This window comes from Poeciliopsis prolifica, unplaced genomic scaffold (genome assembly GCF_027474105.1).
Source record: "Poeciliopsis prolifica strain line A6 unplaced genomic scaffold, Auburn_PproV2 SCAFFOLD021, whole genome shotgun sequence".
Lineage (NCBI taxonomy): Eukaryota > Metazoa > Chordata > Actinopteri > Cyprinodontiformes > Poeciliidae > Poeciliopsis > Poeciliopsis prolifica.
Genome location: NW_026562396.1, coordinates 4,232,566 through 4,257,404, shown reverse-complemented (window position 1 = coordinate 4,257,404; position 24,839 = coordinate 4,232,566). Strand labels below are relative to the sequence as shown.

The 24,839-nt window shown below is 39.8% G+C and overlaps 3 protein-coding genes across 5 annotated transcripts; 2 read left to right on the top strand and 1 right to left on the bottom strand.

Annotated features, from left to right (window-relative positions):
* The first annotated feature begins 205 nt into the window (after nt 1-205).
* Nucleotides 206-10,260, top strand: ace2 (angiotensin I converting enzyme 2). Its single transcript, XM_055044811.1, has 18 exons — nt 206-1,206; nt 1,304-1,462; nt 1,583-1,676; nt 2,551-2,694; nt 3,019-3,134; nt 3,319-3,424; nt 4,835-4,932; nt 5,030-5,202; nt 5,642-5,868; nt 6,580-6,724; nt 6,900-6,998; nt 7,322-7,444; nt 7,564-7,742; nt 8,275-8,333; nt 8,458-8,555; nt 8,675-8,791; nt 9,222-9,416; nt 9,502-10,260. Exons 1-18 carry the CDS (start codon nt 1,015-1,017, stop codon nt 9,593-9,595), a joined length of 2,418 nt encoding a protein of 805 aa, XP_054900786.1. The 5' UTR covers nt 206-1,014; the 3' UTR covers nt 9,596-10,260.
* LOC129369429 (uncharacterized) lies at nt 10,153-24,238 on the bottom strand. 2 transcript variants are annotated; one of them, XM_055044816.1, is made up of 8 exons: nt 24,159-24,238; nt 18,084-18,245; nt 17,870-17,988; nt 17,239-17,335; nt 16,265-16,610; nt 15,806-15,931; nt 15,570-15,709; nt 10,153-11,149 (listed from the first exon to the last, which is right to left on the bottom strand). In XM_055044816.1, exons 2-8 carry the CDS (start codon nt 18,093-18,095, stop codon nt 10,931-10,933), a joined length of 1,059 nt encoding a protein of 352 aa, XP_054900791.1. In that variant the 5' UTR covers nt 18,096-18,245; nt 24,159-24,238; the 3' UTR covers nt 10,153-10,930. The 2 variants fall into 2 exon arrangements, with proteins under 2 accessions (XP_054900791.1, XP_054900789.1); XM_055044814.1 differs by lacking the exon at nt 24,159-24,238 and adding an exon at nt 18,366-18,619.
* On the top strand, nt 19,654-24,825 carry zgc:113276 (uncharacterized protein LOC553748 homolog). Of its 2 annotated transcripts, none has more exons than XM_055044813.1 (10): nt 19,654-19,772; nt 20,078-20,269; nt 21,599-21,783; nt 21,855-22,070; nt 22,293-22,680; nt 22,891-23,012; nt 23,117-23,356; nt 23,706-23,867; nt 23,975-24,064; nt 24,173-24,825. In XM_055044813.1, the coding sequence occupies exons 2-10, from the start codon at nt 20,080-20,082 to the stop codon at nt 24,341-24,343; spliced, it is 1,764 nt and encodes a 587-aa protein (XP_054900788.1). In that variant the 5' UTR covers nt 19,654-19,772; nt 20,078-20,079; the 3' UTR covers nt 24,344-24,825. The 2 variants fall into 2 exon arrangements, with proteins under 2 accessions (XP_054900788.1, XP_054900787.1); XM_055044812.1 differs by having other exon boundaries at nt 19,655-19,772; nt 20,074-20,269.
* The last annotated feature ends 14 nt before the right edge of the window (nt 24,826-24,839 follow it).

Sequence of the window (24,839 nt, the reverse complement as noted above, 5' to 3'; positions counted from 1 at the left end):
CAAATCTCAGGCCCAAAACCGTTACATAAATATCATAAAATATTTAAATACCTTATCTGATAGCAATTTCTTAATCTGGTATGTTTAATAAAATAAAAAAAAAGTTTTTTATGCTGATCATTTTCTTTTTATACTGGCTCCAGTTTATAAGATACATTTTTTGATTTAAAAATACACATTTATTATTCCCAGAATTAGCAGGTTTTTACAAATCCTGCTTTTGATCTTAAAGGTACACAACAAGATTTTGTGCCAAAACACCACGCAGTCAGAACAGGGGAAAATTTGGAGCGCTTTCTACACCCAGATCTCAGAAGAATCCTGCAATTGTCCCATCGACTAAATAAATGACCCGGTGATTAAATTACAGCTCATCCCTTTGCAAGAGATGAATTGTAAATAAAGGCTCTGCGAACAAAGCTTCATATGTCAGACTTTCTGCCCAAACACTCCCGGTTCTTTCACATTTGTGAAAATTAGATCTTTCTGATATTCATATTATGTTTTTTTCGTGAAATGTTTCTTTTAGGTCATGAGCGAGATGAGTAGGATCTACAGCACCGCAACAGTTTGATACATTGTTTGATTTAAAAATATGCATGACATTTATTTACGCTTATTTCTTATTCAGAGTATTAGCAGGTTTTTACAAATCCTGCTTTTGATCTTAAAGGTACACAACAGGATTTTGTGCCAAAACATTTGATGTTGACAGGCTGAAATGGTTCAACGTGACACGTTATGAAGAGATGTCACTTCTTGTTAAACCACCAAAAGTTTTCCAGAATGAGATATCTATTTGAATCTGATAAAGCATCAAAGCATGACAGATTTCAGCAGAGTGAGGCTGAATGTTCCCTTTAGACATCATATCTGTAAACGAAAACTGATACACCCTCTGTTATTGCTCTGCTGTCCAAAGGCCAAGGCAGCTCAGCAGGTTAATAAAACTATATAAGTGTACTGTGAGCTCTCTTCTCAGAGTCATATTGTGTGGCGGATGAAGAAGCCAAGATGTCCGCTGGGATTCTTGTAGCGCTTCTGGCCGTGTCTTCGGCTGTTTCTCTGGTGACTGCTGACGTGGAGACTGAGGCCAGGTTGTTCCTGGAGAGGTTTGACCAGAATGCCAGTGAGAAGATGTACAAGTACTCACTGGCATCATGGGCCTACAACACCGACATCACTCAGGAGAACTCGGACAAAGTGGTACGTCCTTGAATGCTTTCACAGACTCATTTGTCATGTTGTCTCTAAACAGTATGTTTGGAAGTTGCTGATTAATATCTGTTGTTGTGCCACGCAGTCAGAACAGGGGCAAATTTGGAGCACTTTCTACACCCAGATCTCAGAAGAATCCCGCAATTATCCCATCGACCAAATAAATGACCCGGTGATTAAACTACAGCTCATCTCTTTGCAAGATAAAGGCGCTGGTGCTCTGTCTGAGGACAAAGCTTCACATGTAAGACTTTTTGCCCAAACACTCCCATTTCTTTCACATTTGTGAAACTTATATCATTCTGATATTTATATCGGGGTTTTTTTTTGCTTTGTTTTTTATTTTGTGAAATGTTTTCTGTAGCTCAGTAAGGTCATGAGTGAGATGAGTACGATCTACAGCACCGCAACAGTTTGCCTGAAAGATGACCCCCTAAACTGCCAGACTTTGGAGCCAGGTAACGTCTGTTATTTAAAAAGCTTCCTGGTGCTGACAAAGGTAGATAATGCCGTTATAAATTAACAAAATTTCCCAGAATCAGAAGATACTGAAAACTGCAATCCAGACATGCTCTGCTATGTTTTAAAGTGACTTAGTCTCACCTGAAATAATAGCACCCAGTTGTTTGGTATGTGACTTGAATGTTGATATACTAAACATATCCTGTTGTGAAAGGCGTTATATACATAATACTGGAACAAGTTGCATCACGCCCTACTTTTTCAGCCACTGAAAACTGTTATTTTTTCCATTGTGGGAATGTTTCCTTTGTGTTTTATTAAACAGTTAATTTGCATTCCTTCCTCTGGTATTTCTGCTTTTGTCTACACATCATCTAATACTGTCATCTCTTTCTCTTCTTTGTCTCCATCTTCTCATCCTGGAAAAGTTGATCATTTAGTGGCAGAGTTCAATAAATGTGAAAGTTTAAACACGTCTGTTGAAATGCCAGGTTTTCTTTTTTAATTTTTTTTTATGAAACTAGGCCAATATGCAAAATGTCATAGTTTCTAACCCTAGCCCTCTACATAACATGTAAAACAAAATAGTAATCAAGCACCTTATATTTTTTATGCAAACTAAATAAAACAATGTGGCTATATTGGTATTTTCATCCATTCATTAATTATGCAGAACCAGTGAGCACGGCACATCTTTACTTTGACAAATTTGTTCCATGTTTGTCCATTCTTCTTCTACATTTGTGTGTTTTGGGGTGAATTTAAATTTTGCTGGATTTCTATTTTTGGAACCATTAAAGATTTGACAAATAAATGGGTGATGGGAGCAGATTTTCCCGTCTCTGATTTGTCTCTTTTTTCTGCGTACAGGCCTGGAGTATGTAATGTCCAACAGCCGAGACTACGAAGAGCGTCTCCACGTGTGGGAGGGCTGGAGGAGGGAGGTGGGGAAGAGGATGAGGCCTCTGTACGAAGACTATGTGGATCTGAAGAATGAAGCTGCCAAACTTAATGGTAAATAATGATCTGAGAGAAAACATGAAACAAAACAAAAAAATACATGCAATGTTTTTATTGTGTTGATGTTGGAAAAGCTTCAGGATTTGAACTGAAAACAAATAAACTTCTATGATGGAATAAAACTGCTGAACTCACTGTAAGTGAGAGACGATAAAACAAAATCAGACAAGAACAGGAAGAGCTGATAGCATTTTATGTGATGACTTTGTGTTTGCTTCTGACCAGTCGGTCCTCACTGAGGCCTGATGTGTTTCTCAAAATGCCAGCCTGAGTTTGAACTTCAACGTTTTCCATTTCTTTTCATTCTCAAATCTGCAGGTTTTGAAGACTATGGAGCTTATTGGAGATACAATTATGAGACCCTCGATGAAGACGTTCCTTACAAGTACACCAGGAACCAGCTGATGGAAGACGTTCGCTCAATATACAAAGAGGTAAACAATACGTCAGTAACAATGAGAATGAGGTCCTGTTGACGATGTCAAAAAACTTGTGGTTGTTATTGCCATATATATATATATATATATATATATATATATATATATATATATTATATATATATATATATATATATATATATATATATATATATATATATATTTTTTTTTTTTTTTGTAGATCATGCCTTTATACAAAGAGCTGCATGCCTATGTAAGATCCAGGCTTATGGAGGTCTACCCAGGATACCTTGACTCAGAGGGACCCCTGCCCGCCCACCTCCTGGGTACGTTAATGTATAAGTTATGAACCCATAATATATTTAATACAGCATGTGTGTATCATTTCTTTCAGAGTAACACTATTCCCACAATTACAAATTTTTTATGCAATAATGTGTTTTTTAAGACGATGACATTTTCCCCATAATTTAGTTCAGAGTGAGAAACCCAAAGACAAACAAACCAAAAAATTACGTTTCTTTTTTTCATTGTTCTGTTTGAAGTCTTTCATTAGCATAGAGAAGTTAATAAACCTTTGAGTCCTCCATCCAAACATGTCAGAAATGTTTAAGTTATATAATTGTTTCTAATACGGGATTGAAGGACACCGATAAAAGTCTGACAAAAGTTCACCAGATATAGGATTCCCACAACAAGCAAGGGTCCAACAAGCAGAACGTCAGGATCGTTTCAAAGTCTGCTCAACTACGATCAACTTCTGAGTTCTGGAAAGTCAGAAGCTCTCAAAGAAGTAAAATGTCAATTTTTAGTAAAAAAAAGACTTCATGGCAAAAGGTCACTGTATAATCATATGAACTGACTTATGCTCCTTGAGATTCACACATTCAGTTCTTGTCAATTATTCCCATGTTTCAGTCATTAAATATTATATTGCTTGTGCTAGAAATGTAATACACAATCATTCATGTATGGGCTGTTTAAAGGAAGGATCAGGAAAAATGTGAAGTTTGGTAATATTATTTGAATTAAATTTTGCTTTTAGACCCTAAATCCTTCAAACTGTAATTCAGAACTGAAATGTTGACTCCCTCTGTTGGCCATGGTGTGTTAGGTATTTTCCTCGAACCTACAATAAAATAACCACAAACAACGTATATGAATTAAATATGGTCAGGCTTCTGCAGAAGGAGAAGTCTCCAATCAACAGCTCCTCCAATCTGCTTTCACGTGAGCTCCCTCTTTATTGTCAAAGAACAACAGTCACATGGTGCAGGTCAACATGGTGCAGGTCGTAAAACATTTAACACAAACAGACCAACAACTCAGTTCCAGGTGTGATATCTAATTTACAATCTAAGCCCAGTTCAGCTCTAGGTCAAACTGTCACCTAAGACCGGGTAGATAAACACCAGAGAAGACTTTAAGGTCTGAGAACCATAAAGCTTTACTATCTCGCATGAAGACATTCATAACCTCCAGGTCAGCCCATACACACGTAAGGAAGAGAACACTTTAACAAAATGATAATATCAAAAAATCTCTAACAGGTGTATCACAACTACTTTACAAAATTAAACATGAACCAGATTGATTTTTTTAAAGTGGTCTCAGGTTGAATTTCATTAATATAATAGTGTTCTGTTGTTGAAAGAATACATCAGGATCTACTTCAAATGTCTACAACAAAAAGAAAAAAAAAGGACAATATTAGGATGTTTATATTTTCTGTTCAGGTGACATGTGGGGAAGATTCTGGACCAACCTGTATCCCCTGTCCGTCCCGTACCCTGAAAAACCAGACATTGACGTCAGCAGCACTATGGTGGAGCAGGTGAAGTGCCAGTATATGTAAAATTGAAATAAAAACACTCCAGCGCATCTCAGCCATTCGTAAAATGAATAAATAACATTATCTTCTTGAATTTCAGGGTTGGGATGAAACACGATTTTTTAAGGAAGCAGAGAAGTTCTTTATGTCTGTGGGTCTCTACAAGATGTTTGACAACTTCTGGACCAACTCCATGTTGGTGAAGCCCAATGATGGACGGAAGGTGGTCTGCCACCCCACCGCCTGGGACATGGGAAACAGAGAGGACTTCAGGTGGGAGGAAGTGAAAAGCATGCGCTCCTTGACACACATTCACACAGATTTAAGTGCCAGTCTTACTTTCTATCATCTTATTTTCAACAGGACCGAAAACACAAAAGTTGTTGAGGAAGTGACTTTGATTAATTGCTGACTCACTCTTTCCTGCTGCTAAAGACAATCAAACTCTGGATTATAAAATATCAGTGCAGATAATTACCTCAGTAATTCACAGTGATAACATTTGCAGAACCATAAAATACTATATTTTATGACTCTACTTGTATCTGTCTGGGTAAATATTACTGAAGTAAGTCTCACCATAAAAACAACTATGTTTATCAGACTGAGCCCGTCGTGTTGCTGCTCAGATTGTTTTATTGCTTGCAGGGTGTTGTAAATGCATCACCCTGCGCAACTGCTGACACCCACACTTCTGCTGCTGCGTCTCCAGGATAAAAATGTGCACCAAGGTCAACATGGACGACTTCCTCACCGTGCACCACGAGATGGGCCACAACCAGTACCAGATGGCTTACCGCAACCTGTCCTACCTCTTGAGGGACGGAGCCAACGAAGGTTTCCACGAGGCCGTCGGAGAAATCATGTCGCTCTCTGCTGCCACGCCCAAACACCTGCAGAGTCTGGGACTTCTCCCTAGCGACTTCGTTTATGACAGTGGTATGTTCCGTATATGTTGACCCAGACACAAAATCAGCAGGGTTGTTTTTATTTAAAACAAAAACACAAACAAAGTTAGACATGTGAGAGGTTTTTTTTTAAATAAATTAAACCCCAGGAAAAAAAATCACCTCAATCTGCAATTCTTCTTTCAAAAATCTAATTTTATCCAGGTATTAAGGCACCTGTCTATTTAACTGATAAAGAATTCAAGTTTATTATTACTTCAGATATGTTTGATAAAACTTTAGGTCCCCACAAAACCTCACATTAAATGAGTGTTTCCTATTGGCTCTCAAGAGTCCTTGTTAAAAATGGCTTCAGCAACACTGGAAGTGTCAGAATAACATCACCTATCTGTATGTGTCATATCATTTATGTGCATAAAGATTAATGAGAATTAATGAGTGTTAAATCTTCTTTATTTGAGCAGTGAATCTATGTAAATGCACACAGATGCAACATTAACAGAAATGTCTTTGGTTTGGTTTCGATGTAGTTTTATGTTGACATATTGTATTTTGCCAGTTCACATCTTCCTTAGGTATGCATGAGTGTCTGTCATGTGACCAGGGAGCACCCTGCCTCTTGCTCACTGACCTCTAGACAGCAGCCTCTCCACAACTCAACATGGATGAGGCGCGCACGGAAAATAAAAAGAAAGAAAAATGATAGTTTCTGCCCTTCTTCCATTTTCTGCTCTGATTGTAGAGACTGAGATCAACTTCCTGCTGAAACAGGCTCTCACCATCGTGGCCACGTTGCCCTTCACCTACATGCTGGAGGAGTGGCGCTGGCAGGTGCTTGCAGGGAATATCACCAAAGATGAATGGATGAAGCGCTGGTGGGAGATGAAGTAAGCCTGTCGGATGATGCTCTGCCTCTTGTTCGTTTTCTGAAAATGACCTGGTCATAGTCCAAGGAAATATGTTAAACGTGGAATACCTGTTTTTGGTGGTGTGCAGTGAAGCACATGCCTAGCTGCATGTCTGTCAGTGTGCATTAGTGCTGATTCAGCGTTGTCCTAACAGGAGGGAGCTGGTGGGAGTTGTCGAGCCTGTCCCCAGAGACGAAACTTATTGTGACCCGCCTGCTCTGTTTCACGTATCTGGAGACTACTCCTTCATCAGGTTTGCTTCCAAGCTCCGCATAAAACAAATGAAAGCTTTACTTCGACTTTGTGTTTTCTTTCTATCCACTTTGTGGGCAGAGATGTTGTGGATTTAAGCATTTTAAAATCTCTCACCTGAAAATTAGTTTGCAGCCTCAAAATGGAACTTGGTCTAAGTTTCTACATATAAGAAATGTTCTTTTTAACTTGTCCAAAAAAGACCTGGTGTTCATCTCGTTTTGTGGAGGGAAGGATTCATAACACACAGAAGAGAGAATGACATGCTTTCATTTCAGACAAAAGTGTAACACAGACTCAGTAAGTGTATTTGTTCTTTTGTAGGTATTTTACAAGAACCATCTACCAGTTTCAGTTCCAGAAAGCGCTGTGTGACGCAGCTGGTCACACTGGTGACTTGTCCTCATGTGACATCACTGGTTCCAAGGAAGCAGGAACCAAGCTGAGGTATCTACTTCCTGTTTGTTGTTACCCCTGCTTGTTGTGCCCCAACTAAAGCATTTATATGTTGCACATGTTGCAACACACAGGAATCCTAAAATGATTAATGCTGTTTTTTTCTGTAGAAACATGTTGGAACTGGGGAGGTCTGAGTCCTGGACCAGGGCTTTGGAAACAATAGCTGGAAATGTAAGAATGGATGCTGGTCCACTGCTGGACTACTTCAAGAAACTGTATGACTGGCTGAAAGAGAATAACCAGAAACACAACAGGGCTGTTGGCTGGAAGACAACAGTGGATCCATGTGAGTGAAAACTAGATCGCCCTGGAAATTATTACGCTGTAAAACAGAGCAAAGTTTTCACAAAGAAAATTAAAATACTTGCCCATCTCCCTCCTAATAAATCACCTGCTTTTTAGCACCTACTTGCACAATTGTTTCTTATTTACATTTTTTTTTTTTAATGGAACATCTTCTCCCCTGGTTTGTTATTGATCCCACATTCACATCTGTTGCATCTGTTCTGCAGGCTTTATGCTTGACTAAACCAACTTTTTAACAAAGAGAGATTCAGTCTTTGTGACAAAGAAACGTTTAAGGATGCACGAGTATGAAAATGACACGAAGAGAAGAAACACTGGACATGAACTTGTTTTGACTGATAAAATCTTTTCATAACACATTAGTGACTAGAATGTGGTTTACATGGAGATACTTAGTGTGACTGGTTCGGAGGTTTAGTTATCAACCAGGTCAGTTGTATTATTAAACATACATGTATGAAAACGATCATAATTTTATACAATCATAACTTTTTTTTTTTTTTTTTTAACAGATTCGCAATATGCCACCAAAGTAAGAATAAGTCTGAAAGCTGCTATGGGAGACAATGCTGTGAGTATTATTGTGTTGAGCTGCAACAAACACAAAGTCCTCTCTGATTCTCTCTCTTTCTTTATCTATCTCTCTCCCTATGCATGGTACATATATGGTAATATTGTGCAAATATTCGTTTCAGTATTCCTGGAACTCCAATGAGATGTACCTCTTCAAGGCCAGCATCGCCTACGCCCTCAGGCAGTACTACAGCCAGAAAGACCAGAACCTTCCTTTCACGTCAGTATCCCGCTCCATCCTGGGGCTGTTTACCGGAGATAATAAACGCACCTTTTGAAACCTGGAGTCTGTGCTTTCTGTCGCTTACTCGCAGTGCTTTTCTATTCTTCCACTACCAGAGCAGAGAACATTCTCACTTACAAAGAAACCCCCCGGATCTCCTTCTACATGGTGGCCACCCACCCAGGAAGCCCCTCTACATACATTCCCAAGTCTGAAATGGAGGCAGCTGTCAGGTTAGCCACACGGACACAGATGTATTGTCTTGCAGTTCGGTAATCGAGTGGAAGCACCTCTAATCTGGTTTATGCAGGGCTGAAACCAGGTATCAGTCTAACTTTCTTCCTGATATCTTGGCTGATTTCTTTCCTCTTTTCCATGATACCTCAGGAAGCAGCATGTATCTGTTTGAATAAATTTTGTAAAATAACCTATAAGAGTAGACATAACAAGCTGGACCTTTCCATGTTCTTTAGAGGTATATGAATCTTGCTGCATGTACATGTCAAATTTTGAAGAAAGCACTAAAAAAGTCCACTTAAATGCTGAGTAAAATAAAATTACATGTATTGTTATACAGTGTATGCAAATACCTGTTTGCCTACAATTGTAAAACATAATTTTGCAGGACATTTTGTAACGCACACATTTATCTGTCAATGCAAGGTTAAATCGGGGTCGAATCAACGAAGCCTTCCAACTGGACGACCACACACTCGAGTTTGTAGGTATCGTACCGACACTGGCCCCTCCTGTACAGCAGCCAGTGGAGGTGTGGCTGGTGGTGTTCGGTGTTGTGATGGGACTCACAGTGTTGCTGGGCGCCTACCTCATCGTATCTGGTTTCAGGGAGCGCAAGAAGTGAGTGTTGTTTTCAGCAAACGTCCATTACGCCAACCCGTAACTTTTAAAGAGGTGAAACATTCGCTGCTTCTTCTGCCTGCAGGAACCTGTCAAAGCCGCCTGCGGAGAATCCTTACAGCATAGATGTTGATGGGATTAGTAACGCTGCCTTTGACGATCTTGACACTGGACTTTAAGGAGCCAAGGAAGTGAGAAAAGTTGAAGCTCAGAGCGTCTGGACTCACAGTCAGTTCTGTGTGACTTTTCACAAACATTAAATGTGAATCCATGTGGAGATTTCAGTATTGTAAAAATGCTCAGAGGCAAAATAAAAACAAAAACAAGACAGCAGGCTTAACCTCCAAAGACTTTAATATTTATTGACTTTCAATCATGACAATAATTCAGTAATGATGTTGCATAATGTATTCTTAATTTTCTTTAAGTTTTTAAAACACTTTGTGGTTCAGTGACATTTCTATATATTAACATAATGAAGGAGTAAATATTGTTTAAAAGTACTGTGAAGCTGTGAACATGATAGGAGTTTGTTAGTAAAATGTAATTCAGAGGTTTTTGTTTTTCTGTCAGTTTCCATAATGAGGTTAAGCTGAACTTTACCTCATTATGGTGAACTTTGATTTCAGCACGTCTTCTTTTCATGCAATTTGTAATCTTAAGAGTGTAACATACGCTGTCATTCTTGATCTAAATTACTGGTTGACGCAGAATATGCACAATTTGTTTGAACATGTAATTTCATTTCAAGTTTTTTTTTTTTTTTTTTTTTTGGAGTGCAAGGAATTTGATTTCATTTAAATAAATGTCATAGCTACAATAGTAATAAAAAAGGTTTTATCAATATTTTTGCTGCTACAATAAATTAAAATGGGGGAAAGTGCAACAACTGCTCCAATGAACTGCAGTATGCCTAAAATAATTCTTCAACTTTTGGAACAAAATACAATTTATCAATGCAACGATGGTGGTCAACCCTGCTCTGATTGGCCAGACTCAATCAATCCTTATCTGACAAAATGTGCATTTTTTTGTGTGTAAATTAAAATACTTCTATGAAAAGGCCATTGTTAAATATAATAATATTTATAAGGTCAGTTTTTATGTCTCAGCTGGTAAAGATCTGCAGTCGTGACATATAATAAAAAAACAGGTCATATAAAAGCATTAATTGGATGTCATAAGGACTTTCAAGATAACATGAAATTGTTGCAAATAAAACTTACATATGGTCAAAGGGGAAAACCACAAATTTATCATAAAAAATGTTGTTTGAAAGTCACTTTTTTCCAAATAATTTGAAATATTAATCATATAAAACAACAAAAAATGTTAAACTGAGCGATAGTAAAACAACCATATGACACGTGTCCACCAAGTCAGAGCTTCACACAGATAGTTTTTATCACATAACCAGATGGGATGAACAAAAAGAGCTTCTGTCAGGTCTCAACATTTTATTTACAGTGTGGCGGCGAAAAAGTGAGTATGAGAGTGTAGAAAACGACCCCGTCTCACTTCTGAATGATAAAGAGGAACGATGAATCTCCCGATTCTCCATCTGTCTCAGCCATTTCCACCAAATCAGAGTTGGCTATGTGGATGAACCAGCCTTTGTGGAGCGCAGACTCAAATTTTCGCTGTTTTGTGCGGTCAGACATCATGTAGAAGACAAAGGAGAAGGTGCACTCGTCATTCTTGGAGATCTGCCTCAGTCTCTGCTTTTCACACGTCTATGGGTAGAAAACGGAAAACTACTGTCGGTTTGTGGAATTCAAGTTAGAAATAAAATTAATTGGCTTTGACGAAATATTGCTTGTATTGGCTTCACATCACGTTGTTGTAACTGTTGTAGAAGCACGGATACGGCGGAACAAAGAAGCCCTCAACTGATCTGCTTGAGAATAAATAATGAAGCATATTTATCTGTCTACACATATTTAGATATATAAATATTAATATATCTTATGGGTTTTTTTTTACTCAACCTAGGGAAGATGGAATACATCCTTCTACTGAATGTTTGAATGTGTTTTTTTTGTTTTTTTTTGTTTTTGTTTTTGCTTCAAACGTTTGCATAGGTCATTAGTTTAAGAATTTCTCAAATTACAACAAATTCGGTTGAGAAATTTAGTAGTTTTTTTTTCGTATGCAATGTCAAAACAGAACATCACAACCAAGAAATTGGACAGTCGGTAAATCTGCTGAATTGTGTCACACCAAGGATGTCAATAGTCATCTTTGGTGGGGTTTTTTCACATTTACTTCAGTTTCCACATAGAGTTCAGAAGCATGCATGCTAGGCTACGTTATGGTGATTCCAAACTAACCTTATGAGTGAGTCCAGTTAAACTGTGGCACACTGATGCATGCGCACATCCATAGGGGAAAATAGGGATATTGAGAAATGCCAAACTTTATTTTGATTCTGTTTCTGTAGCCTGCAAAACAGTAATCTCCATTCACAGAGGAACAGGTCTCAGAAACTGGTGCATAAAATGAGCTGTGCAGGAACGGTTCTTGCTCAAAGAACAAAACCAAAACAGTGGATGAACTCACAACAAATTATGCTATTACTTTATTCTGGGCCCAAAAAATCATTTTGGCCCCATAAAAGAAAATATGAATATGTGCAACTCGCACATATTATCATTTGATATTATATATATATATATATATATATATATATATATATATATATATATATATATATATATATATATATATTATATATATATATATATATATATATTATATATATATATATTTATTTATATATTATATATATATATATATATATATATATATATGAGACCCAATACCCCCAATACCCACCATTGTACCCTTGTATCCACAAGGGTACAATGAAGACCAGTACCCAGAAAGTACAGGCAGATGCCCATACCTGAAGCACTCGAACTGCCAAACAGAGGCTCCAAGCCTTGGCCAGCCGCCTAAAGAGATACACAAGGGAGAATGAATCCAGAAGGATTAACCGGCTCTTCTCCACTCAACCAGCTAAGGTGTACTCTCAATGGCAGGGTAATAACAACAGAGCAGACCCACCAAGGCTGGAGACTGAAAAATACTGGAAAGGCATATGGGAAAGGGAGGCGTCCCACAACAGCAATGCACAGTGGCTGATCTCTCTACGAGAGGACCACAGCAACCTCCCTGAGCAAGCCCCGGTAACCATCACTGTGACAGATGTTCAAGAAAGACTCTCAGGCATGAAAAACTGGACAGCACCAGGGCCTGACATGATCCATGCCTACTGGCTAAAGAAACTCACTGCTCTCCATGAGCGACTGGCAGCCCAAATGAACCAGCTGCTACAAAGTGGGACTCACCCTGAATGGTTAACTGAAGGGCGGACAATCCTAATCCAGAAGGATCCATCAAAGGGTCCAGTCCCACCCAACTACCGACCAATAACCTGCCTCTCCACAACCTGGAAGCTCATGTCAGGCATCATAGCGGCCAAGATAAGCAAACACATGGATAAACATGAGCACGGCACAGAAGGGTATCGGTGTAAATACCAGAGGAGCCAAACACCAACTTCTCGTAGACCGCACAGTTGCCCGAGACTGCAAAACCCGACACACCAACCTGTGCATGGATCGATTACAAGAAAGCCTATGACTCATAGGATCATTGAATGCCTAGAGATGTATAACATCAACAGGATTCTGAGAGCCTTCATTGCAAACTCGATGAAGCTGTGGAAAACCACCCTTGAAGCCAACTGCAAACCACTTGCACAAGTGTCCATCAAATGTGGCATATACCAAGGAGATGCTCTGTCCCCGCTACTGTTCTGCATAGGCCTGAACCCCCTCAGCCAAATTATCAACAAGACTGGCTACGGATACCAACTCAAAAATGGGCCAACATCAGTCACCTCCTCTACATGGATGACATCAAGCTGTATGCCAAGAGTGAGCGAGACATCGACTCACTGATCCACACCACCAGGATCTACAGCACTGACATTGGGATGTCATTCGGACTAGAGAAGTGTGGTCGGCTGATCACAAAGAGGGGGAAGGTGATCCGCACAGAAGGAGTCTCACTCCCACAAGGAACAATAGCAGACATAGAGGACAGTTACAAGTACCTAGGTATACCACAAGCAAATGGCAACCTCGATGAGGCCACAAGGAAAGGAGCCACAGCTAAATACCTCCAACGAATAAGGCAAGTCCTGAGAAGCCAGCTCAATGGCAAGAACAAAATCCGTGCGATAAACAGCTATGCCCTGCCAGTAATCAGATACCCTGCTGGAATAATTAGCTGGCCAAAGGAGGAGATAAAAGCCACAGATATTAAGACTAGAAAGCTACTAACCATGCATGGAGGGTTCCATCCCAAATCCAGCACCCAGAGACTGTACACGAGCCGCAAGGAAGGAGGCAGAGGACTAGTGAGTGTGAGAACCACTGTCCAGGACGAAACAACTAAGATCCATAAATACATCAGGGACAAAGCCTCAACAGACAATGTGCTCAGTGAATGTCTCAGACAACAGGGAACGGAGGTTGAGGTGCCAGAGATACCATCATGGGAGGACAAACCCCTACATGGATGTACCACCAGCAATAACCCAAGTGGCTGATATCAGTAAATCCTACCAATGGCTGGAAAAAGCTGGACTCAAGGACAGCACAGAGGCCCTCATCCTGGCAGCCCAGGAACAGGCCCTAAACACCAGAGCAATAGAGGCCCAGATCTACCACACCAGACAAGACCCAAGGTGTAGGTTGTGCAAGGAGGCCCCTGAGACAGTCCAGCACATCACAGCAGGGTGCAAGATACTGGCAGGGAAAGCGTACATGGAGCGACATAACCAAGTGGCAGGCATAGTGTACAGAAACATCTGTGCAGAATATGGACTGGAAACCCCAAGATCAAAGTGGGAAACACCCCCAAAGGTGGTGGAGAACGCCAGAGCTAAGATCCTGTGGACTTCCAGATCCAGACAGAAAAATGGTAATGGCGAACCAACCAGACATTGTCGTAGTGGATAAACATCAGAGGAAAGCCGTTGTGGTAGATGTAGCAATACCAAGTGATTGCAACATCAGGAAAAAGGAGCACGAGAAACTGGAGAAATACCAGGGCCTCAGGGAGGAACTGGAGAGGGCCTGGAAGGTGAAGACCACAGTGGTGCCTGTGGTCATCGGGGCCCTCGGGGCAGTAACCCCCAAACTGGAGCAGTGGCTACAACAGATCCCAGGAACAACATCAGACATCTCAGTCCAGAAATGTGCAGTCCTTGGCACAGCCAAGATACTGCAGGACCCTCAAGCTCCCAGGCCTCTGGTAGAGGACCCGAGCTCAGAGGATAAGAACCACCCGCGGTGGGTGAGAAGGAATTTTTTTTATATATATATTGGGGGCTATTTTACTAATTAAAAATACATTTGGATTTTTTTTTAATTTAACAATTTTAATAACTTTATTTTATTTTTCGTTTTGAATCCACAAAATCCTTTTTTTCTTTTCTCCATGCAGCTTCAAGAAGTCTTCCCTCAGTTTTGCGAGTGCGAGTTGCACATATTCATCCGACCACTTTCTTTTTTTTTTTTTTTTTTTTTTTTTTCTTAACATGTTTAGTATGGATTCAACTATTGAGAAAGAAACCACAAGACGTACAACTACGACAGCTGTTGAATACCGCGGGCACTAAATTCCCTGCAGCACTGATTGGCCAAGCAATGTCACGTGATCCTCTGCAGCAAGCGACGGCCAAGCTGGGCGCGTCGTCACGATTTTACACAGGTGTGTCTTTATCTTCACGCAGAGGCTCCGCCGAACCCCTGAGACTAAGCAGTGTGGTTATAATGTTTAAAACAAATGCATGGTTACATGTGGATGTAATGGGCACTGCACCTATGCTCTTGTGCTCATCATATTTTTTTTACTTGCTGTTTGGATGCAGATTTATTGCTCTTATTTATTTATTTATTTTTACCTCAGTTCAATCCAGGGCTAAAGAGTGGAGACATGGTTATTTTCCTAAATCACATTCGGTCATTTTAAGTTGAAAACTTTAATGCTCCAATAGCGCGCCTTGCATGCTAAATCCCAATGAAAAAAAAAAAAAATCTTCCAAGCCAAAAAAAATCAATTATTTCCGTATAGTTTTACCTCTGTCTGTAGGAGCACCCTGTCTCCTTCCTTGTAGCACCTGAGAAAGCAATTGGAACCAGTGAGATTTAGCACCACTGCAATTCCTCTGAACTTCTTATCCATGGCATTCGACTTGTAATAGTAGATAGTGATCTTTTCTGAGGATGAAAGGAAAGCAAAGAGGCATCACAAAAAGTAACATCGATTGGTGGGAAGCAGGTTGTTTGGAAGATGCATTGCTCTGAACGACAGACCTGGATTTGGTGAAGAGGTGACGGTCTTTTCCGAGCAGATAGTTCTGAGGTAGCGATGAGTGGGCACATGTTTTATCAAGACTTCTACTAGCTTTTCCTGCCTGAAACTTACATCTCCTCTGGGAACTGAAAGTGACCGAGGAAACAGAGAACATTGACCTGTCTTTGGTTCATTTGGGGTTTTTTTTTTGTTTCGTTTTCTTCGGTCTGTTAGAAAGCACCAAAATGATCCCATGTAATATAAAAGTAACAATATTTACATAAAATAACACAGACAAAAAATGCTGCTTCAAGATCATACATGGACTAAACTTGTCTGCTGAGACAATATCCTTCAATCACTCAGTTCACATCATAAATTTTTTTACTTTAAAATTAAATATCGGCTCCCTTAAACAGAACTAAATACAGTGAACTTGGACACAAAGGCGAAGGGAGAAGTGAAACCTTTGAACTCACCCAATGTCACTGTGCTGGATTCTGCCACCATCACGATGTCATTGACGGTGCATCCTGTCTCCTCACATTCACTACAACCCCTGGTTCCCACCACAGTGATGCTGGTGTTGGTCATGTGAATTACAAGGAGGTCTCTGCTCTCCCCATTCTCCTTGCACACATCTTGGCACACATTCTCCTCTGAATCTGTTGTCCCGTTTTTCTCCCCTTCTTCGGCGTCTTCCTCTCTCGTCAACTCCCAGGAAAAACTCAGGACAGTGGACTCCTTGTCGTAGGGCTGCAAGGTGTCCTCATCTAGGGGCAGCTGCTCCTCCTTTTCAGGCTCTATTTCTCTCTTCTGCACTGACTGAAGAAACAAAAATGTCTTTCAGTGCAAATGCCCACAGAAGTTCATCGCATTTAAAATGGCTGTTCATGTCTCGGTGACACCAGAGAAAGAATTTAGTTTTTTGTGCAATTTCTTAGCCCATTTTGAATAGATCAGTACAAAGTAGTGCCCAACCATGTCATGGTAGGAAATGAGAAATGGTTTGCAAAGGTTTTGACAGATAAAAATCTAAAACTACGGCATGCGGTTTCATTCAGTTTTGCCATGTATTCTCCTTTGGCCTGGACATTTACTGCACTACAGTATTCTTCAATCTAAACCAGGGGGGCTGTAGATTGCTCCTGGACAGCTTCCGTCCATAAAATAAACTGAATTTCCTCTTGAGGACACTCGACATCCCTCATCTAAACCGTACAGTTACAACTTTGGCTGCATCTTCAAGTGTATTACAGAAATAGGAAGGGGGATCAAAATGTATTGCCTCCCATTTTACAGCGACCTGCTACTTTCTGTTGGTATGTCGAATGAAACACAACAAAATACATGGAAACTTCTAAAACATTTAAGGTTTATAAAGTACAGGTTTTTTTTGTTTGTTTTGTTTTTCTTTGTTTGGAAGGAACTGTACTGGAGCCAATTGGCATACCAGCAATGGATTTCCTTCGGAGATCGTTTTGGCCAGCTCCTCAGGTTCTAAGTCCTGGAGATCAACTCCATTTATCTCCATCAGCTTATCGCCTCTTCTGGAGAAAAATGAAAAGGAAAAGTTCAAGAAATTATATTACTGTTAGAAAAATATTTTGAAAATTTTTAAAATAAATCTTTGATTAAAAGAAATATTTCAGACAACACAATTAATGCAGTTTAACCAAAAAGTTAGCTGCAGATAAAAAAATATATATGTCACAACTGAAACCTAATCCTGGCTCCTTCATTGAGCCAGTCTTGGCTCAATGAAAAACGAATGAAAAAATGAAAAATGCATTCGTATTTTTGCTTTAAAAACAAATGCATAAATAAATTATCTCCTAGCTCAAAAGATAAAGACCTACATACTGACAGATAAAGCAACATCGCTTCATTGCAACTTTTTCTTAATTTACAAAACAATCTTAATGCTGCAGAGCCTTATGATATTAAGTCTTATGGTCCTAAATCTGATGCACAGCCATAAATTAAACACACTTTCACTATGACAGAATCATTGACTCCAATCAACAATTTTTTAATGTTTTCACATGAATCAAGCTGTTTAGAGAAAAGATTATAACTCATACCTTATGAACATTTTCCTTCCAGTTTGGTTTTTGTACTTCACCACTTCTCCCACTTCATAGTGGTGCTTCCCCTCATGGAGTTGGTGTCGAATCAACACACTCCCCTTAACAGTGGATCCCTGTAATACATGAGCAAAAATCTTCCAATTCTTTCAACTCAGTCACCAGTGTGAACAAATGCAGCACAGCGGGGTTCTGTGTTAAGTTAACCTACATCCATGTTCATGTTGGAGGCTGAGTCTCCGGCTGATGTTGTGGAGGACTGAAGGAAGCCGATGGCGACAGCCAAGCGTAAAAGCTTCGGTGTCAATTGAACTGCTGAGGACAATGGGGAAGCAGATATGGGAGCCCAGGCAGTTGGGAAACAGGAACCGATCTGTAAAGAGGAAGTAATTTCAATAAACATTCACTGAAGAGAAGGGGTCGTGTGGAATTGACTAAGAAAACAGAACTTATTAACTAAAGAACAATAATAATGAAAAGCTGTTTCATTAACCGCCGCCAGCAGACGAGGTTCCCAACGAAGTGATCCTAACACCCTCTTCAACACTGCACTGGAATGTGCTGCTAACAAATAAAATAGAGAACATCTCAAAAGAAACCAGCCTTCATTTTGAGAGGTTGTTTTGCAAGCACTCGAAATAAGGTAACCGTAAGTCACTTTTACAGAACCAAAGCAGAAAAGAAGAAATGAGAATGTATCTTGCATTGTCTCAGATTGCATGGTAAATATTGAGGAAATATTACTGTACTTCCTCTTTAGGCTTCAGTCACAGAAGGTGAACTTAAAACTTATTTCTATGTTTTATTCTATGGTTATTGCTCAAGCCAATCAAAAGTGGTCGGGAGGAGTTTGCAAGGTCCAACTTATAATATCAGTGTGATTGAAGTACGGTTTTTCATCAGTCCGTCAAAAAGATTATATCTGTTCATCACAAAGCACAAACTGAAATGAGAGGAATGCATTTATTTTTCATCAAAGAGTGTTCGAGGCGCTAGTGGCGCTTTTTATTTTTATTTTTATGGTAGACAGACAAAAAAGAGGGCGAGGAGAGGGGGGAAGACATGCAGCAAAGGTCGCCGGGACCGGGAGTCGAACCCGCGTCGAGGTTTGAGGCTTCCAAACGTGGGGCGTGCTAAGAATCCAGAAAACTGGATTCACAAAATGTCATCAACTCTGATTGTGTGTAGGTCAATAGCAAAATAGTAATAGTAAAACAACAGCAGAACTTAAGTTTATAGTAATATTTCTCAGGTTAGTTCAAAATCTTTCTTACCACCAAGAAAGATTTTACAGATTGGCATGATTTTTTTTCTATTTTCAATCAATGGATTTTTATGTGCCATGTGCTGGCACATTAAAATCAACATGCAGTCATGTTCTGCCTGTTTTTGCATCCCTCCATCTTCTCATACACACTGTTTTCCTGAATTAGAAGCATCATACATGGGATTTTCCTTGCACTTTCTTCTGATTGTGAAATGTACCTATGCATTGTTGTGTCATGAAAACAAGTTCCAGTCTTTGAACCATGAAAGGAGATGAAGAACTTGAGGAAATTTGCGCCATGTAAACTTTAAGGCCTTGGTGCTCTTTAATGGGGATTTTTTTCTTCTTTCTTGGCAGTGAATGTAATAAAGGAGACGGCAGATATTTCTTAGAATGTTTTGATGTGCTGATACTGGAGAGCTTGCATGTGTTACTAAATTTATTCAAGCACATTTACAGAAGTTAATTTGGGATTTCCCTGCTGAGCCAGGGAAGTCCAAATGGGAGAGGCTTGAATTACATGAGAGACATGTGTTGCAAAGCGTCAAGTCTACCACTGTCTCCTGCATAATGCATGTCTTGAAGAACCTCAAACGTTTCCTCCAAGCCGGTGAAAAGTGACAAGTCTGCCAGGTACTGCACTGAGATTCTGCATGATGGTGTTATTTTGTTGCATAATGGATTTTTTTTCTGATATATGATCGGGGGGGTCAGGTGGACAGATTAGATATTATTACTGAAAATAAATGTGTTCATTTTAAACCACTTTTCTCGCTGATCAAATTAAACCACCAGTGAGTGAGTGGGCTTCGGATTGGGGAGATTTTATGACTCAGTTGATGAACTAGCTCTTAAAGTTCAACTGTTTTCCCTCATCTGGGTTCTAGCAACATAAGGACTCATGTCCTGTTGTCTGTTCCTGTCTTGGTTTCAGATAGACATGCTCGATGTGTTAATAATAGGAGCTGGCCCCCATGCCTTGACCTTGGCGAGCTTGCTCAACAGACTCGACTCTGATCAAGAGTCTGACCTCGAAGACGACTCTCGTATCTCCAATCCCCCTCTCTCAAACCTTGAGACGTTCAAACACAAATGCTGTAATGAAAGAAGAAAGAGGAGGACAACTGCAGGTACAACATGTTTGCTTTCCTTTATTAAAGAAGAATCAGGAATATACATTTTTAGAACTATATTAGAGTCCTAAACCTTGTCACATGTTTTGGTAATTTTAACTAGTTTTGATTTTCTTTAACAATCGACATTTATTCTGTAGAAAATAATGCAAAGGAAGGAGACACAATAAGATGAACACAACATTTTAATAAATAAATTACCACTTTTTTATTGGTTATGTAGAAATGCTCACCTGCTGCCTGAAAAGGTTTTAATGACTTAAATTGGCAAGAAACTGCAATGATCATTAATTAGACAAGTTAGAGAAGAGAAAGAGAGACAAGTGAACCAAGTGGAAGAAGTTGAGTGGGAAGCTAAAAGATTAAACTAACTGAGGTAAACTAATGTGAGGAATGACTGCAAATACCAGGGAATTTCAGAATCTCTCAGAACCCAGCATTGTATAATTCAACCTACAGACCAAAACTACAGAAACAAGAATGAAAAACAAATAAGGAACTAGAAGGACACAAAGGATGTACAGAATTAAAACAGGAACTGGTTAGAGATAAGAGATTAACAAAAACTAAAGCCAACAGAACCTTAATGAAAACATAACTCTAAAAGTTCAAAATGCAAACGTGCAAAGCAACCATAAAGTCCTTTGCACTACAACATGATTCCCTGGATCACCTTAGTCTCTGGGCAAAAGCTAAACTTTCAAAAATAAAGAAGGTTTGTGTCAAAAATCACACAGGATCACTGGCACCACATCATAAATCTGCAATAAATGATAAGAGAAAAAAATGGTTTGTATTAGGACATAATCTCTTCTCTCTGAGTTCCAGAAATTACCAGATGGTTCTCTCTTCAGGTTCCCTTTTGTAAAAATCAACAGATTCAGACAGTATTTTGTTTCCAGCGCAATGTCTCTGCTGAACCCCCTGGTTCTGTGTCGCCAGCGTGGTCATGGCTCAAGGCATTTAATGAGGTTGCTATGCTTTCAGATCATGCTGCTCAGAAAACCAAGAAGAAACTGAGCAGGTTATCCTTGTATTTTCAGATTTAATTTACATTAACCTGGTGAATTATGTTATGGTTTTTAAAGTTTAACCAGGGGTTATTATTTACCTTGTAGCTTTTTTTTTTATTACAGCACATGGGCGATGCATGAACGACAATGCTTGTCCCTGACAAATAAAAAATTTCGATTAAATATATTTTTTTCATGCTTAAAAAAAGTTGTTTTCTCATATAATTATTGTTGTCCCCCATGTCATAATTTTTCTGTTGTACAAAAATTAAACAAACATTGGCTCAAAAGCATACATCATTCATCTCTGCAGGACAGATGACTGAGGAGCAGAAAGAAAAGCCAACAATATCAGAAAGCAATGTTTGCCCCCCACTCAGTGTCCTGGTGGTGGACGCCTATGGAGAGTGGGCCGGTCTGTGGGAGAGCCAGTTCACAGCTCTGCACATCCCTCACCTTCGCTCTCACACACTGGTGCACACGGACCCTTTAAATAAGGTATTATCATAACTTCCCCTGAAGTGGAAATGAGGAATACAAATACAGCCTGTATGTTTTTTATATGACAGAATGCGCTTCAGGAATTCGTTCTCAGGTATGGTCGTTCAGCAGAGCTTCACAGCCTTCCGGACCACGTTCAAATTCTGGATGAAAACGCGTTCTTCAATGACATGCGGCTTGGCAAGAAGGAGAGGAGACGTCTGAACGTCACGTCAACGCTGAAGAAGAGTTTGTCCTTCAGCCTGCCAGGAACCAAACTGAGCGTGGATTTTTTTAAAGAACAGGTCAGAAAGATATTTTCCACAAAAAGATGTCTCTTAAAGTTACTTCTGTCTCTCTGAAGTAGCTTCACTTCATAAAAAGGTTGCAAAACTATTGTTTTGAGGCACAACATCGCAAGGTATTATTTTATAAAATTATTTTATCCTATGAACTTCAGTCAAACTTTCTGCGTGTTGAGAGATTTCAAGACACACAAATCATTTTTGTATTTTGTTAACTTGCAGGTGAAGAGATACAAATTGGACAAAATTCTGCTGAAGGGAACAGTCGAACACATGATCCCGGTGACTGGGGACACAAAAGGAATGGGTGAAGAACAGGAAGCCCAAAGAGAGAGTCAACAGGTGAAAGTTGACCCAAGAAAGAAGGTTGAACATTTTTGCGTTGAACTTCAAGACGGCAGCATCTTAAAAGCCCGGCAGGTTGTTTTGGCAACAGGTCCAACCCGTGTTCAAATGTCCAACATTCCCGAATGGGTAAAAAACATTGAGGAAAGTTACCCAGAGGGGCGACTGCAACACACAGTCCATCTCATTCACAAGCCGCCAAACTCTAATCAAAGACTCCAAGAAATGGATTGTCAAGGACAGAAGGAGACTTCTTCTGGTCAAGGTAAGACAGATTCCTCCTTTGAATAGAGCGAACTTTAAGGTTATAACTTTTACTCTCTGAATGTTTCTTTTTGAAAACATTGTTTTAAGCCTAATGTTAAGTCTTGCTTTTACATGAAAGCGTTTGAGTTATTCTGAAGGTTGACACTGGTACTGATCTATGGAGTTCCTTCACAAGAATTGTATGACTATGTGTGTCCATTGCATGTAGTATGTGAGGCAGGACAGAGAGTAATGGTAGTGGGTGGAGGTCTGACCAGTGCTCATGTCGTATCAATTGCCCTGCAGCAAGGGGCCGACCACGTCACATGGGTCATGAGAAAACACCTGCAGGTCTAGTGACTGTGTGAAACAGCATGTGGATCAACTAATAAAAGCAACACTGCGATGGTACAATTGATCCTCAAACACAGCCGTGTTCAACCTTCCTTCCGTAGCTGAAACAGTTTGACGTTGGTGACGTGGAGAGCCTGGTAGGCCGTTACTCCCACGTGGAGCACGGCATCAAGATGGATGGCCAGTCCTACCTGAGGCAGTTCTACAACGAACGCAGCCTCCACAAACGACTTGCTATGATTCGGCAGGCGAGAAAAGGGGGCGCCATCACTCCAGAGGCATACATCCACCTGCAGCCATTTATACAGAGCGGACGGGTGGAGCTGAAGACATTCTGCCAGGTAATGCAGCCTGTAAATGCAGATGTGTGACAACTTTGAATAAAACTGACGCTGTAAAGTCAGAAAATGTGCAGAACATCACAGCTTTTTCTGGTCATACTCACGAAACAAACTTTCACTACGTTTTTTGATAGATGACAAGGCATGCTTTTCTGTCATACATGCTCTTTTCTTTGCTGCTCACTGATTTCCTGCTGAGTGCTATTGGATTGGCTCTGAAAACTGTTCATGTGGCTGATAAATGAATGCCTGGATGAACATATTGAGCATTATATGAGCTGACTTTGCCAGTTGAAGTCAATAGGTTTATTCATGAACTAAGGTTAACTTGAACTGGGCAACTGTACAGGTGAACGAGGCCAGCTGGTGCTACAGGTCCCAATCCTGGAATCTGTCTCTCAGCACCAGAGACCAATGGACCGGGGACAGGATCTGGCTGGCCACCGGTTGCAAACTTGACGTCAAACAGGATCCACTGCTTTCTGACGTGATGAAGGATTTCCCAATCCAGGTGAGCTACGTTTCTAAACTAACTCTTGTGTTACAATTTTGGAATTTAGTCCCAATTGGACAAACCTTTAAGTTTATTGATATGCATCTGGGTTTTCCACTTTAAAGGTGATTGACGGGTGGCCTTGTATACTGGAAAGCTTACAGTGGACTGAAGGATGCCCACTCTATCTGATGGGACAGTACTCTGCTCTTCAGGTAGGCAAACATTTTTGCTGCATTTTCCAAAGCAAATATTGGTTTCTGAAACAAGCTGTAGAGTTTCTCTGAGTTAAGGAGCATTCAGTCTTACATATTCCTTCACAGGTTGGTCCTCATGCTGTAAATCTGGCTGGTGGACAGGCTGCCAGCGTCAGAATTGCCAAGAACATCATGCACCATCAGATGCAGGCCGGAGGACGGGATTCTGAAATGGGAAGAGAGAAATCCAAAACTGAAGAATATATCCAGCAGATGAAAGGACTTTTCTGGCTTTAGTGTTAACCAAACCCTTCAGATGCAATTGCTTGTGAGATTAATATAACGTAATAAAATAAATGGTATGAAAGTAAAACACCAAGCTTGCCCTATCCTGTGCAGGCAGAAAAAGACTTGCGGACTGAAATGACATAAAGAAAAAAGAAAACAAAATCAGATATAGTATGGTGAACTTCACCTTTCAGTGTTTTCAAACTTATTTTTAAAATATTTACTTATTTAACTGTTGTGCAATTTATGTGTTATTTTGATTTTCTTGTGATTGTTCTGATTTCAGTTTTGTTTTCCTCGTGGTGTATTATTGTGTCGCTTGCCCTTGTTTGAAAAAAAAAAAAGACCAACAGAACAAATAAGATCCCACTCCTTAAAATACAGTTTGGTGATTCTTTCATTTTTTTTTTTTTATTTTATTAAGAATGACATCATTTTTGTAAAACGTATGCTCAAATTAATACCATCTATAAAATCAGCTATTTAAATGCATTTCAATTAAAAA